The sequence below is a fragment of the Artemia sp. Qi Xiang Cuo genome, chromosome 3, assembly GCF_049724085.1.
Source record: "Artemia sp. Qi Xiang Cuo chromosome 3, ASM4972408v1, whole genome shotgun sequence".
NCBI lineage: Eukaryota > Metazoa > Arthropoda > Branchiopoda > Anostraca > Artemiidae > Artemia > Artemia sp. Qi Xiang Cuo.
The window spans coordinates 16,624,536-16,641,502 of NC_142796.1; the positions used below are offsets into that span (position 1 = coordinate 16,624,536).

Here is a 16,967-nt window from a genome sequence, read left to right on the forward strand (position 1 = left end):
TCTCTAACTGTTTTACCGAAATAATTCCCTAAAATAATAATTTGTTCTGAAAAGATATAATAAAGCCTTAAAAAGTATTATAATGGGGGACTCAGGAGGCATCGGGGTGCAGGGGGTCCTTTGGGGGTCCAGAGAACCTTTGCTGTCCGGGGGGCTTCCTTCGGGGTTGGGGGGGGGGGATCGGAGCACTTTGGGGTTGTGGTAAGGGACCTCACAACACCGTTCAAATGGAATTTGTGTATTATAACGACCACAGAGTTTCACCGTCAAGTTCTTTTCTAAAATCATCTCTTAAAATGTCTCTAACTGTTTCACCAAAATAATTCCCTAAAATAATAATTTGTTCTGAAAAGATATGATAAAGCCTTAAAAATTATTATAATGGGGGACTCAGGAGGCATCGGGGATCCGAGTGTCCTTTGGGGGTCCAGAAAACCTTTTCTGTCCAGGGGCTTCCTTGGGGGTTGGGGTAGGGGGATCAGAGCCCTTTGGGGTTGTGGTAAGGGACCTCACAACACTGTTCAAATGGAACTTGTGTATTATAACGACCACAGAGTTTCACCCTCAAGTCCTCTTCTAAAATCATCTCTTAAAATATCTCTAACTGTTTCACCAAAATAATTCCCTAAAATAATAATTTGTTCTGAAAAGATATAATAAAGCCTTAAAAAGTATTATAATGGAGGCTCAGGAGTCTTTGGGGCGCCGGGGTGGTCACACAAAATGAGAAAAAATGTTCAATGTTCCTTTAGTACCTATGCAATTAGATTAAAAATGAAGATATTTATGCAGAGTTTCAGGTAGCTATGGCTAAGTTTGCTAAAGGAGCAGTTATTTTCTTAAGAAAACACGCAGAATCAGAAAAAATAACTGAACCCCCCATGTAACTGAACCCCTGTATAACAGAAACCCCGTACAACTGAACCCCCCAGGTACCTGAACCCCTGTATAACCGAAACACCGTACAACGTAACCTCCGGGCTACTCGACCCCCTTTAACTAATCCTCGTGTAGCTGAATCCGCATGTAACTGACCCCTCGTGCAACTCAACTCCCTCAAAACACTTTTCGACCATTTCTTGTTAATTTTTTTTATTTCTAAACTATTTAAAATTGACAACACTGTGCAAATCATCACTTGTGTATTATATAGTACACATTCATTCCGTCTCCTTCAAAACACTTTTCAGTCATTTCTTGTTAAAATTATCCAATCACTAATTACCCCTTTTTTTCTCCACCTTCAAATGTTCCTTTAGTACCTACGCAATTAGATCACCCAGTTAACACTAAGATGTAAATTGAGTAAGCCTCTCGCAATAACGACGGGTTTTTTTTTTTTTATTGAGTACATTATAGCTTGGCAAGTTTTTTTTAGAAAACCGACCAATCAAGTTATTATATTGGACTAACCACCAACTTTCTCTAATCGATTGACACACAAAAAATCAATGCCATAATAGAAAACATGTCTACCAACCCACATAGGGTTCATTGTAATAGCTCACTGACCCGTGGTAAGGCATATTACGCAATCAGAGTCAGTGCTAATTGGGCGATTACTACTAATACCCGGAGTCAAGGCCGTATCCAGGGGGGAGGGGTTACCCAGTTTGACCCCCCCCCCCCGAAATTTTTGACCGAGTCAAAAATTAGTCTAAAAAATACCTATAAAGACAAAACCTTACCAGAAACAAAATATGCTCCCACACTAAATCTTATTGCATTTTGTGGGTAAACGGCTCTGATCAGCTTACGCAATTAGGTAACCGTAGGTAACACCATGTTCACCTGACCTTGCATAGTAAATTAGGGTTAATATGCGCTATTATCCTATTGCATTTTGTGGCATACAAAAATCCTATTGCAATTTTGTGGGTAAACGGTTGTGATCAGCTTACGCAATTAGGTAACCCCATGTTTGCCTTATTATGCAAGGTCAGACCTTGCATAGTAAATTAGGATTAATGGGGGCTCGAGGTAAATGTTATAAGAGAGTGCAAGATTGTCAGTTCAATTTCGGACTTGGATAAGAGAAGAGCGATTTTCAACATAAAGAGGAAGTGTGACATTACGTCGTTTTTCGCGCCTAAGCGGATCAGGGATGTTTCTGACAGTGGCGTTAGCGGGACGTCTGCGGAGCATTCATCTACACCTGTCGATTTGAAGGGCACTGGAGCCATCATTGAAGCTTCTGAATCACGCACACTGGAACCAAACACTACGCACCTGCACCAACCCAGTCTCTGTCGTTGTTTGCAAATGACATCGGTCGTTTTGTCAACAAATCATTCAGTCTCGATGCAAATTCTGAACTTCGTTTGCTGAAGAGCCCTTGGATTCCAGATATCTCCTGAATTTTTCCAGTATCCCAAAAACGGAAGCTGAAGTTTCAGTTAACTTGGTTCGCTCGTTTCAGTTGGTTGTCCTACTCTCCGTCTGAAGACGCTGCTTTTTGCAGATTTTGCGTTTTGTTCTCGTCAGACAGCTGGCAAAGGCTGCCACCAGCACTTGGGGAATCTAGTCACCAAACCATTCAGGAACTGGAAGGATGCGATAGAGGGCTTCAAAGCTCAACAACAAGCTGAGTTTTATAGAAAATGCATCCTATCGTCTAAAAACTTCATTTCTGTCTCGGAGAAAAAGGCAGGACAATATCTTGCTGCGAGTTGACGTGCTGAGGAAAGTACAGGTTCAAAAAAAACGCCAGAACTTGCGACCAATTGTGGAGATGGTGATATTTTGTGGGCGGCAACAGCTGGCCCTTCGTTGTACCATCGATCCCGGCCCCATTTCGGTCTCGGATCCAGAACCTTCTCACAATAATGGCAACTTCCAATAACTACTGCGGCTGGGGGTGAGACAAGGTGACGATGTTCTGAAGATCCATCTTCTTTCTGCGGCCGGAAATGTCATAAATCTTTCTCCCATCACCCAGATTGGTATTATCGCCGCATCCGGGGAGCTTCTTCAGCTGTCTATTGTGGAAAGAGTAAACACAAGTCAATGCTTTTGGTGCTTGCCGATGAAAAGGTGGATGTTACAAATACCGAGCAGCTGTCTTTTTCCGTCCACTACACTTTCAAAGGGAACCTGCATGAGGACTTCCTTGGTTTTACCCCAGTTTCTGATTTGACTCGGCAAGGTCTGGCTTCATTAATCCTGCGATTTTTCGAAAGCCTTGGTCTTAACCTGAACAAGATGGTTGGTCAGGGATATGACGGTGCAGCAGCGATGAGTGGGCATCTTAGAGGTGTCCAGGCTGTTATGCGTGAAACATATCCGAAGGCGCTTTACGTCCATTGTAGTGCGCACAGTCTCAACTTGGTCATCTCTTCTGTATGCTCTATTCTGGCGTTTAAGCATTTCTTCGGTGTCTTGTCACAAGTCTGCAGTTTTTACCTTACTTCCCCATTCAGGACACATAATTTAAAGGAGAAGATCAACAAAATACTACCGGATTCGAGGAAACATACTTTAACTGGACTCTGCGAAACAAGATGGGTGGAGCGCCAAGATTCAGTTGTGCCCTTTCTTGTGCTGTAACGACCAATCCTGCGATCCCTGGAAGCTCTTGAAGAGAACGGAAATGAACAGACTTCTCCAAAAGCGGCACAATCGCTGGACATGATGAGCCAGTCACAATTTGGTGCATGTCTCCATGTGGTCAAAAAGATTTTCTGCATTACGCTTCCCCTGTGCAAGACTCTTTAGTCAGTTGACTGTGATTTGGAAGCTGCATGAAGGCATGCGAAAACTGTCCTTTCAAAAACAAAGGAAATGCGAGGAAATACTCCTACTGCTTTCACGTCTATTTTCGACGAAGCTCAGCGTTTTGCCAGCGACTTAGGACTGAAGATGACTCGTCCAAGGACGAGAGGTGGCCGGAGTATGCATGCAGACGATCCATACCTTATCAATCAATATATAACCTCGCTCTTCATTCCTTTCCTGGACCCCTTCACTTCCGAGCTGAAACAACGATTTGTGCTTCACCAGAAACTGCTGTCAAATCTCAGCGTCCTTTCTCCTGCCAAAATTGTTTCTGTCGATCTGAAGGCATTAAACCTGGAGTCATTGGTTGAATTGTATGGCGATATTCTTACCGAGCCATACTGTCTGAAGCAAGAAATTGAGCTATGGCGCATCAAGCGGGAGAATGTTCCGGTATCAGAGAGGCCTACTTGTGCTGTGTCTTCGCTTCAGGCATACGACGCCACCTTTTTTCCAAATTTTTTTCTTCTTCTGGCTGTTCTTGTGACGTTACCTGTTAGCACTGCTACTCCGGAAAGAAGTTTCTCAACACTCAGAAGGCTCAAAACCTGGCTGAGAAATTCAACAGGAGAAGAACGATTGAGTTGCTTAGCCCTGCTTGCCGTCCATAGGGACGTTGACATCTGCCCTGACAAGGTCATCGACATTTTTGCAGGGAAGAAAAATCGTCGCCTGGATTTCGTTTTATAGATATTCGCCCTTACTTTTAGCTAAAAAAAACTAAAAATATATAGACTACTTCTACTATTTGGCTTCTTTTTGCGTTAACTGTTTTTGCTGTCTCCGAAAAAAAAAGCTTGTGGTATTTAACTGTATGTAAATACTTTTCTTGTTTTTGAGTTACTAAAAAAAAAAAAAAAAAAAAAAAAAAAAAAAAAAAAAAAATAAAAAAAAACCTTACAGATACCAAAGTATGCCGAGGGGCCGCGTCCTCGTTCGCAAGGGGCAGATTAACGGTCTCGAACTAACGTAATGTTGCTCGAGGATGTTAAAAAAGTCCACGCGAAATAATTGGGTAGCCCCCCCCCCTGAACAAAAATCCTGGATACGGCCCTGCCCGGAGTGGTTCTGATCCTACTCTCAGGCACGATCTTACCTCTCGTCAATAAAAATAATTAACCTTAAAATAAAAGTTCAAAATAGGGATAAAATCCTTTGTAATAGACAGTGTATAGAAAATTCACAAAAAAATACCTGATATTTCGGTCACATATATAGTGACCGTCATCAGTAGTAAAACTCTTGTTTTACTGACAGTGTTTTCTATACACTGTCTATTAAAAATGATTTTATCCCTATTTTGAACTTTTATTTTATCGTCATGGAAAGGCAGTGTGGTCTCCGAAATTATCTAAATAATTAACCTAATACTTTCCTGCTTCTTGCCCCGGGGGAACTCAGCCCATAACACAAAAAAATATATTAAACAATAAAAAAAACTTTTCTGTTGTAAAAGTTTTTTGTTTTCAGGTTTTAAATTTGTCAGGTTTAGTTTGCTGTCGTTTATTCGGGTCTGTAATCTAGGCTCTACAAGTTATGGCAAGACCGCCCAATCAATACTAAATAGTTTGGCCAGACAAACTGAAAAAGTTTTATAACTGACAATATACAGAGATCCATTAAGGTACCGTCTCACCTTAATGAAAGATAAAAGCTTTTCGCTCTCCCCTCCCTCGGAGGGGAGATTTTAGCAAGTAATCCTTGTAAGTACTTTAGCAAGTAATCCTTGTCAGACCCCTAAATTACACGACATCTCTTCTATGAAGATGAAACAAATGAATATTGGGAAGGTTATTAGGGTTATTTGTAAGTAATTGGGCCCTTTCGCTTCTGGACACAGGTATAGGTGGCTACCGGACAGAAGAAGTAACAATAACTAGAGTTCACTCTTAAACCTATCATCCTTGGGAATCGAGGCCATTACCTCCTGTAGAATAGGCATGCCATTTCCCACTGAGATACAATTATTTAATTCAAAAGTCTGACCTCTGCTATTAGCTAGTGATTGGCTGTTCCTCAGCCATGCTTGTTTAAATGTTTCCAAGTTTCTGCAAAATTTACTTTGGCGTTATCTTAACGGGAAAATTATTACCAACTGCGAAAATATTGATGTAATTTCGTTTGACAAGTTATCTGACAAGCTGTATAAGGTTTTTATTTAATTTCAGGGCCTTACCACAATCCGATCAGGCCCGTTGCACAGTCGTGCTGTCCGTTTTTTTGCCTTTATTTTATATAAAACTAATCTTGCCCCTATATAACTGCCATAAAGTGCAAAGCTGTATGGAAAAATAGTGCAGATGATGATAATGGTGAAAAGGCATGAATAAAAGGAATTGGCCAGGATATGCCAAACTGAAGCAGAATAAGCCTAACTGATTATTTACAGTTAATAAAACTTAGCAACTCACTCTGATTGATCATTCCCATCCGATTTCGTATTGTTACCAGGTTCACTAAAGCTTCTTATTAGCTTAATTGTTGAAATCCTTTGATCAGATTCTTGTTCTTTTGGTGAAAGATTCCAGACAGGCCATTGCGGCCATAAAACTTTGTTGCTCGTATTATGGAATATTGACCCAACAATATCAATTCTCATTCTTAGCGTTCTTACAGTATTTAACCAAACGCAAAGAGATTTGAGACGCCTAATAAACCGTTCAGATGTGTAAGTAGGGTAGTTCAAGCCCACTGCTTTGCTTGATGGGTAGAGTAACTCGATCTAAAATAATAACATTAATTTAAGAAATATTTTATTTCTTAACTGTTTGGGTCCAAAGAACAAAGTAGAGATTTATAACCAACCCCTCCTAGTTACCAGGCACGGGGTGTGTAGGCCTCCAAAAGAATTAATTTAGTTTCTGTTTCATGACTTTTTATTCTCTCTATCTTGAACTGTTGTTTAACTTGCCATATATGTAAAAAAAAAAAGACATCCCCCTCCAACAGGATCCGTGGCCCAAAAACAGGGAAAGAGGAAATATATATATATATATATATATATATATATATATATATATATATATATATATATATATATATATATATATATATATATATATATATATATATATATATATATATATATATATATATATATATATATATATATATATATATATATATATATATATATATATATATATATATATATATATATATATATATATAAAAAAAATATATATATATATATATATATATATATATATATATATATATATATATATATATATATATATATATATATATATATATATATATATATATATATATATATATATATATATATATATATATATATATATATATATATATATATATATATATATATATATATATATATATATATATATATATATATATATATATATATATATATATATATATATATATATATATATATATATATATATATATATATATATGGAGGCGTGACCAAATCCAGAAAAATTTAGAGTCATAGAAAATTTAAAGCCTCCTGAAGATAAAAAAAACTGCAGATCCGTTTTTGGTTTGTTAAGCTATTTCAGACGATATGTTGAAAATCACGCAGCCTGACCGTAACTTTTGACAAACGTTTTGAAAAATTCAGGTACATTTAAAGGTCCTGTAGACGCAAAGCAAGCTGTAAATGAAATAAATAAGCAACTATTACTGGCGCCAATGTTTAAATTACCAGATTTGGCACAAGACTTCTGTTTACAAACAGATGCTTCGGGGTACAGTATCGGAGCCATATTATTAAACATAAATTCTGAAGGAGTAGAATCAATAGTCCAATACGCGAGCAGGTCACTGTCGGAGGCAGAAAAAAATAGTCGACAGTTGAAAGGGAGCTTTTACCAGTTGTAATGTTTACAGAATATTTTTGACAATTTTTCCTTGGAAAAAAAAATATTTTACGCGCGGACTAAAAATCATTAATTTGGATACATGCGATGCAGAATACTTAAATCCTGCATACACGGTGAATATTGCGACTGAAAGCATTTTCATATACCCCAATATATAGAAAGGGCCGTACAATAAATTTACAATGCTATTTGTAACGAAATCCGGATACGGAAGGAAATTTGGTAACAACCATCCAGAAAGAACTGGGAGGGCCAGAAATACTATCTAATGAAAATATTGCGGATCATCAAGATAAAGATGATTTTTGTTTAGCAGATGAAATCCTTTTTATCAAAAGGAACGGAACTGCCAGAGCACTTTAAACACTTTTCAAAGGACCTAGATATTTTCGATATTAACGAAAGTAATAATCTTCTCCTAAGATATCATAGTCCATTGCAAGAATATTGAAAAAAGTACTTTAAAACTATTCCAATAATTCCAAAATCTGTAGAAGGAGAAGTTTTACAGGAGGCACATGCAACAACCGGCTGTCACTAGAGAGAAGCAAAACCTATCATGAGACTAAAAGAAAATTTTTATTAACCAGAAATATACTCAAAAGTTAAAGCTTTTATTTAAAGCTGCCAAGAGTGCAGCAAACAAGAGTCACAACCTAGGACCAATAGGGCTGAATTGGGTAAATACCCCACCCCTTCAGGGGTCAGGGAATTAATGTCAATAGACATTTGGGGAACCAGGAGGAAGTTTACCAGTTTCCAGGAACGGAAACAGGTGCGTACTAACCATAGTCGACCATCTTAATTCATATCTATACGCTTTTCCAACTAAAGACAAAAACCATTGCGAAAGTTTTGGTCAATCGCCTATTTCTGGAACACGGAATTTTTCCTAGAGTTTTACTTAGCGACAATGGGCCATGTCTTAGAGCCAAATTATCCTAAGAAACTACAGAATATCTGGAAGTTAAACAATGGTTTACCCCGTTGTACATGGCAGCAGCAAACTGAAAGGTTTCAAGTAAGCATAGGGAATTAGCTTACTTGCTAGTATCACTTGAAATAGGTTAAAATAACAGTTGGGAATAACATTTATCTTTTGTAGCCTTAGCAATACATACAGCGTTTTCGAATACCTTAAAAGAAACGTCATTTTTTTTGCAGCATGTAACATTTCCCAGAATTTTTTTGGATGAAATACAACACGAAAGAATATAATAAATCTTAGACAAAAACAAGGAAGAAATGGTGATGCAAATAAAAAGAGCTGGGGAACAAGTTAAAGACAATCTGGAAGATGCTAAAAAAGAACAAAAAGAAAAATATGACCGAACAAGCAAAAATAAAACAGATTACCGTTTAGGAGACTTGGTTTATGTGTACAAAACTAACCTGGAAGGAACAAAAAAGTTAAAACCGAAATGGGATGGGCCCGTCAGAATTGTAAAGATTTTACTAAACAACTTAACAAATGTTGTAAAGCATCAGTATAAGCAACACGAAGAAGTATTACACCATAATAAAATGAAAAACGGATTTTTTTCAAAACAGTGGAATACAGAGCATATGCTTTCGGAAGAAGAAGTAGAGGACACGATTTCACCAGTATATATCAGAAGAGCATGCGAATTTTCTGACTTTTTTAATGACCACAAAGATTGGAAGGAGTGGACGGAGTACTTAGGCCAGCCTTAGCTACAAACTGTCCATAACAAGCAAGAGAAGAGAGGACATATTCGATTCTCAACGGATGATAGCAATGAAGAACATCAAACACAACATACAGGTTTAAAATGTGATAAACCAAGGGTAAAAATCGCAGAGGAAGAAAAATAGGAAGGAACCGATAAATTATCTGATTTTCATACATTAGACTCACCTACAGTCTTAACGCAAAATGGCTTTTGGAACAAAAACCATCTACCAGACGCAACCTAACAGAAGGTGACACTGATAATTTGTGTATAGTAACTGATAGCACTAAACATGGACCATTGCCAGGAAAACCTTTTTTAAGAGAGAAATTGTGGAGAAAAGTAAAGAAACCAGAGGGGTAGCAGCAAGTTATTTGGTCAGCAGCACAATTAGGTAAAATACTTATGGAAAAGGCCAAATATCAAGATAAACAAAGAAAAAAGATATTTGACGAGGCGACAAAACCGCGCTTGGATTTAGAGCCTTGTAAACCACACTATAGAGACCACGGAAAAACTTGCCAATATTATAAAGAAGATAAGCAAAAATTTGGGGTCCAAAATTTGGACCAAGAGACGGATAAAGGCAGAATAAGCGTAGCCCCCAGCAGATTAATATTTGAATAAAACAATTATAACTGAAAAAAATAATAAATAAAAATAAAACGAGTAAAAAGCCTCTAAAGAAATATCTATATTTCTTTTTTTAATCGGTATGTAAATAATATCAAGTTTTCCTTCAAATATATATCGCCAGTAAACATTATTACCAGAAAAAAGTCACAGAAAAAAAAGAAATTAGCTCCGATCTGAAGTGACATCATAGCTTCCTGCAAAAATTTTGTTTCCGATACGAGATAAAACTTCACGAACGGTGTAAATGACAAGACTTGTCAAAACGAATTAGGCTACGTTCCATAAAAGAAATTAATAAGGCCACTAAATTTACAAATTGGTTTTATTAAAATAATTAAATTATAAAAATTTAAAATCAGAATTAAACGGCTAGTCTTTTTATTTTTATTTTTAAAAAAATATATTTTGGGGGATAATTTAAAAAAAAAAACGAAGGAGGGTAGTTTCCTGAAATGGGGTAATGGGAAGCTAGCAAATTTGGAGTAAGCTTAAACACTGTTGGTCTCTTGTTATTAAGTAATTGCAATGCATCTACTGACCTTTGACCCTTAGAGGTGGCTAGTCCAGCTAAATTTGAAAAAAAAATTTCTTATTAAGAATTTATAAATTATTATAATGGGAAAAACAGCAAAAGTGTAAGTTAAGTAGACGACTTGTAAAGGCTAACTGTAATCTTATTGTAATTAATCATAGTCTAATATAATATTTTTTTTTATTTTCTAAAACTGGTAAAAAGAAAAAAAAAGAAATTTTAAAGAAGGGCTATAAAGGTTTAAGCAACAATTAGAATAAGCTTAGAAAGAAAAATGAGTGCTAGGTCAAAGAACTGAAAAGCGATATAAAAATAAATTATAGCCTAAAAACTTACCAGGAGGTAAAAGAAGGACAAAATCCGTTAAAAATAAGCCAAAAATTAAACCTCATCGTCACAAGCAAACCATAGTAGTGCAAGATAATAATTTTAACACTAGCGATGTTTTGGATCTGAGAAAACAAACTGGCACAGGAAAATCCTAGTTTAAACAATTGGTCTTCACCTGTGCCAACCCAAACACCAAAATCCCAATTCGTTGAACCCTAACACAAACTAAACAGCATCCACTTTTTCTTTGAAAATAAAATATAGCTTTACACAACAAAAGAAAACTCGCAGTAATGAACAGAAATTCATTCTTGTAATTCTCCCAGATTCAAGCTTATCAATAAACCACCGATAATGAGCGCCCAATTCAAAGTTATTTAGCCTTGCAACGAAAGTATTGTCTCTCTTTCTTTGGCAAATAAAATAGTAATTAAAGCTGGGATGAAATTGTCAACAAGTATATCGTAAAAATTGATTTTCAAGGAAGAAATTAGAAATAGCAAATGCGGGGCAAAACTTAATTAAAAGTTTTCTGAAAAAAAATTAGCTGAAAAACTACATTACTTTTCTAACACAAAAACTTTAGAATAAAAACTTTTAATAATTTCAAAACATAAGGTTGCAAAAATTAGACAACCCCCCCCCCACCTCTGAAAAAAATGGAGAAAATGAATGTGACCAAAGAAGGGCAATCAGCATAAAAACTTGTGAAGGGTTTTAAAAAAACGTAAAACATTAAAATATATTATTAGTAAATACCTATTTTACTGAAAAATAGTAAAAAAACTTGAAAAAAAAACCTTATTCTTCATTTAAATAAAGAATCAAAAAAAAGATAGGGGTTAAAGTTTAAAATATATCAAGAATAAATTAAAAGTAAAATAAACTGAATTAAGTCAGTTAAACTCTGTTAGACGCACTTATTGAACTGGCCGAACGAAACTAGTATGAAAATTATACTAAATAAGTAAAATAAAAAGTAATATTAATTTTACTAAAATTGAAAATTTTACTAGCATGGCATAGAAATTAAGAGTAAGGCACATAAGAGCCTTAAGAACCTATAAATAACTGTGTGCCATGAAGGCACGGCATTTCGGCAGAAGGGTCACATTTCGGATAAAAGAATAGCCCAAGAGAAAATTTTGGCAACAAATCAAAAACTGTGGCAATAATAAATAATTAATTAGTGTGTGTGCAGGTTCATAATAGTCCTTTTAGCTGTAGCCACGACAAGAGGGCCTGGAAACGTTATAAGGAGCTACCAGAAGGCAGTCCTGGTAAGCAAACCTTCAGAGTACAGGCAAAGTCATTTGATAATGGCATAACAGGTATAAATTGAACAGCAAAATTTTTTAACTTATCAGATCTAAACTATAAATGGAGCTTTATACCAAAAGGACATTAAAGTTAAAAAGAGAGATTAAAGTCAAAAACGTTATAAAACTGTCTCAAGTACCAAAAATTCGAAAAGAATTAGAAAGCTCAAAAGTCTGAAAAGTTTGAGCAAAGTCAAGTTATATGAACTATTGCCAAGCCCCAATATAGAGGCTAATCATACTTACCAGTTATAGTGTATAAATCTATTTGTTAGATTGGAGTTTTTTTTGTAAATATTTTAGTTGCAGTTACGACTTATCATATAAAAGTCTTGACGGACTTATTTAAAGGTTGTACAAAGAATAAATATTGCAGTGATTAAATAAATTATTAGAGTACATAATTATTATTTTTTTAACAATTAAGTTATGTATCAACATAACTTCTGTTAATATATATATATATATATATATATATATATATATATATATATATATATATATATATATATATATATATATATATATATATATATATATATATATATATATATATATATATATATATATATATATATATATATATATATATATATATATACATATATATATATAACCTAAATTATCCATGTAAATATAGTAAATTAAATGTTGAGTATTTGTGTTTTTATTTTTATATCATTCAAGAATTAATCTAGATTAGTACTTCATAAGCAATTAACAAAACAATAATTGGAATTAATTCCAATACTAGTCTATACCGTGTTTTGTTTTTAAAAATGCTTTAAGTTTCAACCAATAGTATAATAACATATCTAGTTTTGCGACTTAAATACTTGTGTAAGTTATTACACAATGATTGTATATATATACTATGTTTTTATTTTCTTTAAGTTTTAACTAGTGATTTAATGCAATTTATAAATGTTTAACATAAAGTCAACGTATAAATAACTTTTATTGTGAAATGGCTCGCTAATTGTTAAGTTTGAAAAGAATGATCCAGCAAGAAATATAACGTTTCGATTTAAGCGAGATATAATTTTTGGAGTAATTAAAAGAGAGAAAAGTAATGAAAAGAATTAAACTTTACATAATTTAGTTTCTATTTCGACTATATATGTAAAATATTATGCTTTATATTTATTCTAATGTGAATATTCATTTTAGATACAGCCTTAGCTATTTTTTTTGGAAATAAAATTTTTAGTAGCATCATTTTAGATCCATTTTTCTTTCAATAGTATTTTGAAACATTTTTGGAAAGTAGCAAATTTTGAAGCCACTTCAAATATTTCCTGATACTATCATCTCATACCATCAGAAACCAAACCATACTTGATCAACTGATATTTGGAAACTATAGCAGTAATACGGACTTTACTAAAAGTTCATTAAAAGTGAGATATAATCAGAACTTAATTTAGGCCTAGATAATGTACTACCTAGCCCAAATGGCTAAAAATATGTGAAAATGTTTTGTGCTGGAAAAATATGTGAAAAGTTAAAAAACAATAATGTTATATATAATTTATCCATTAAAATTCTAAAAGGAAAAATAAACGGTATATTAACCACATCACACAGATAAATTAAATTATTAATGGGAATTAAATTTAAACTCAAAAAAATTCATAAAACTTTTCTAATATAAATCTAATTTAAGCAAAACCACTAATATGATGTTTAAGCCGCTTGGGGTCAAGTTAAAACAGAAGATGCATATAAGAAGGGTAAAAAGAGTATTTTTCAGTCCTAGAGACAGAGAAAAAGAGAAACGAGGATGAATTTCAAAATCAAATCCTTGGACAGAAAAGAACATGGCCTATATTGGACCAAAAACAGGACCCTAAGGAAATCCACTGAGAGTATATGCACAAAATGATCCAAAGATGACAGCATATTAATTGTATACAAAATTAAGTTATTTTGAAAGTAAAGTATTGAGAATTTGGACAACTCTTCGTTAAATGGGGAGTATTTTGGTAGAGATTTCTAATTTGGCAAAATAATAATTGAGTAAAAACATGTCAAGAGGCAAAAAAAAAGTTTCTAACTACCACGTTTTAAGATAAAGATTATAATCGTGGACTGTGTGGGCTTGGAGGGAACTTCCTCAATAACCAATTTCCTGGCTAAATGCGTCAATGTACCGAAAGGACGTGGTTAGTTTTTCCTATATATACCCCGATTTTTGACACTGAAGAAAGACTTTTTGACTTGCAGGGAGAACATCTGCCCGTTTATTTTCTCTTTAGAAATACCCTGGGATCTTGTCAGATCATTATAAGTGTCTGTATCTTATTATTTATTATTGTAGTTTCTGGGACTTGTGGTCTACTTGGGACAGCCAGTCCCAATAGAATATTTATATCTTTAATTATTATATGTAAATTGGATATAAGTATTGTATTTTAGACAGCCTCTATATGATCTACCTTTAGCCCCTCGAACATGCCCGGTCGGTACGCCTTATTAGTTCGGTCATAGCCTAAGGCACGCTACCAAAGTTTAATTACCTTAGGGCCAGAGTTTATCTCCCCTATAAAGGGAGAATAAAGGCATGTACGACTACAACACTCAAATACCATAATAGTACAACTTTACAACAACTTCACAACAGACTGTCTTATGGGTGATCTAAAACTTCCCAGTCAAAACTAGCCACCAAATTGCGGGTCTGACCAGCAGTGTGAGATCTTGCATTGTCTTGCATGAAGAAGGACAGTTTCCTTTGTCAGCAAACCAAGTTTTTTTTTTTTTTTTTTTTTTTTTTTTTTTTTTTATCGCCCTGTAGGCCTACAGCTTTCTAAGGGTTAGGCAGTTTGCTTCTGCATTGATAGTGGTTCTTCCGTTGACATCATGAAAAAAACAACAAAAAAACACCATGCCTAATCCCAAACACCGACGCCATGATTTTGCGCTGGGAGAGAGGATGTTTGGCCTTCAAATTTTCAGGGGACTGTGTGTTTTTCCATTCCATGTTCTGTTGCCGCGATTTTGGGCGTGATATGCGAAACCAGTCTCGTCTCCAGTTCAACCGGTTGCCACCTCAGTGGCGACAGATAAAAAGATGACGACGTAAAAACAGCAGTGAACTCTTGGTTATTGGAGCCGGCGGCAAGTTCTAATAAAGATTTTACTTTAAAATTAGTTGAGAGGTATGATAAGGGTTAAAAAAAACTTGTTAACTATCAGAGGCAACGCTATAGCGTTGCTTATAGTAAAGGCCATAGGACTCCAATGTTTTATTATTTATTTATTTGTTATTATTTTTTTCTCCAGAGGCACTTCATATGGAAGGGGTCATTGCATACACTTCGGAGGGGGCTCATTCGATTGGAAATCGAGAGTTCTAGTAACCCTTTTAAGAATCAAAAATGATCTGAGGGCTACTAGCCCCCCCCCCACCCAAGCCTTTTTTCCCAAATGCATCCGATACAAATTTTGAGATGGCCATTTTGTTAAAAACAGTGCAAAGATCATACAAAAAAAACTCCGGTGCCGACACAGTCCCCCAGGACCCGAGGACAGGCGTTGTAAGTGATGTCCTGGGGGCATATTTGGTTCTTATGGAAGGACTGCTTGCATAAGCTTCCAAGAGGACTCATTTCATTGGAAATTGAAAGTTCTAGTTCACTTTTTAAGAGTCAAAAGAGATCGGAGGGTAACCACCCCCACACAAACACACCCTTTTTTCCAAATGCATTCGATGAAAATTTTGAGACAGCCATTTTGTTAAAAATAGTTCAAAGATAATATAATAAAAACTCTGGTGTCGAAACAACCCCCAGGGCCCGGGGGGCAGGCTTTGTAAGTTATGCCCAGGGGGCATATTTGGTACTTATGGATGAAATGCTCGTACAAACTTCAGAGAGGGATGATTTGATTGGAAATTGAAAGTTCTAGTTCATTTTTTAAGAGTCAAAAATGATCGGAGGGTAACCACCCCTCCCCCCTCCCACAACCTTTTTTTTCTAAATACATCCAATAAAATGTTGAGATAGCCATTTTGTTAAAAATAGTTCAAAATTCATATAACAAAAACTCCGGTGTCGACAGAGCCCCAAGGGCCCTGGGACAGGCGTTGTAAGTTATGAACTGGGGGCATATTTGGCTCTTATGGAAGGAATGCTCGTAAAAACTTCAGAGAAGACTCATTTGATTGGAAATTGAAAGCTCTAGTTCACTTTAAGAGTCAAAAGAGACCAGAGAGTAACATCCCCTCCCCCACCCTTTTTTCCAAATTCATCCGATAAAAGTTTTTAGATAGCCATTTCGTTAAAAATAGTTCAAAGATCATAAAACAAAAATCCCGGTGTTGATAAAACCCCCCAGGGCCCGGGGGCAGCGTTGCAGGTTATGCCCTGGGGGCAAATATAGTTCTTTTGGATGGGATGATCATATAAACTTCAAAGAGGGCTCATTTAATTAGAAATTGAAAGTTCTAGTTCAGTTTTTGAGAGTCAGAAGAGATTGGAGGGCAACTAGGCCCGCCAAGTCCCTTTTCCCCAAATGCAAACGATGAAAATTTTTATATCGGAAGGCAGAAATCGGAGGGTAACTACACTCCCCCCACCCCGCCCCTTTTTCCTCAAACCCATCCAATAAAATCCTTGATATAGCTATTTAAAAAAAATACTTCAAAGATCATATAACGCAAACTCAAGGGTCAACACAAGCCCCCAGGGCCCGGGGGCAGGCGTTGTAAGCTATGCCCTGGGGGCATATATGATTCTTATGGAAAAAACGCTTGTATAAACTTCAGAGAGGGCTAATTTGATTGGAAATTGAAAGTTCCAGTTCACTTTTTGATAGTCCAAATAAA

The 16,967-nt window shown here is 35.5% G+C and overlaps 1 protein-coding gene across 1 annotated transcript in view; it reads right to left on the reverse strand.

The window, feature by feature from the left end:
• LOC148953808 (uncharacterized) overlaps positions 1-16,967 on the reverse strand; it is a 76,912-nt gene that overhangs the window by 36,650 nt on the left and 23,295 nt on the right. Inside the window, exon 4 of the mRNA XM_089085912.1 lies at positions 6,186-6,496. Within this exon, the coding sequence (XP_088942038.1) occupies positions 6,186-6,496 (311 nt within the window). The remainder of the gene's footprint in view (positions 1-6,185; positions 6,497-16,967) is intronic.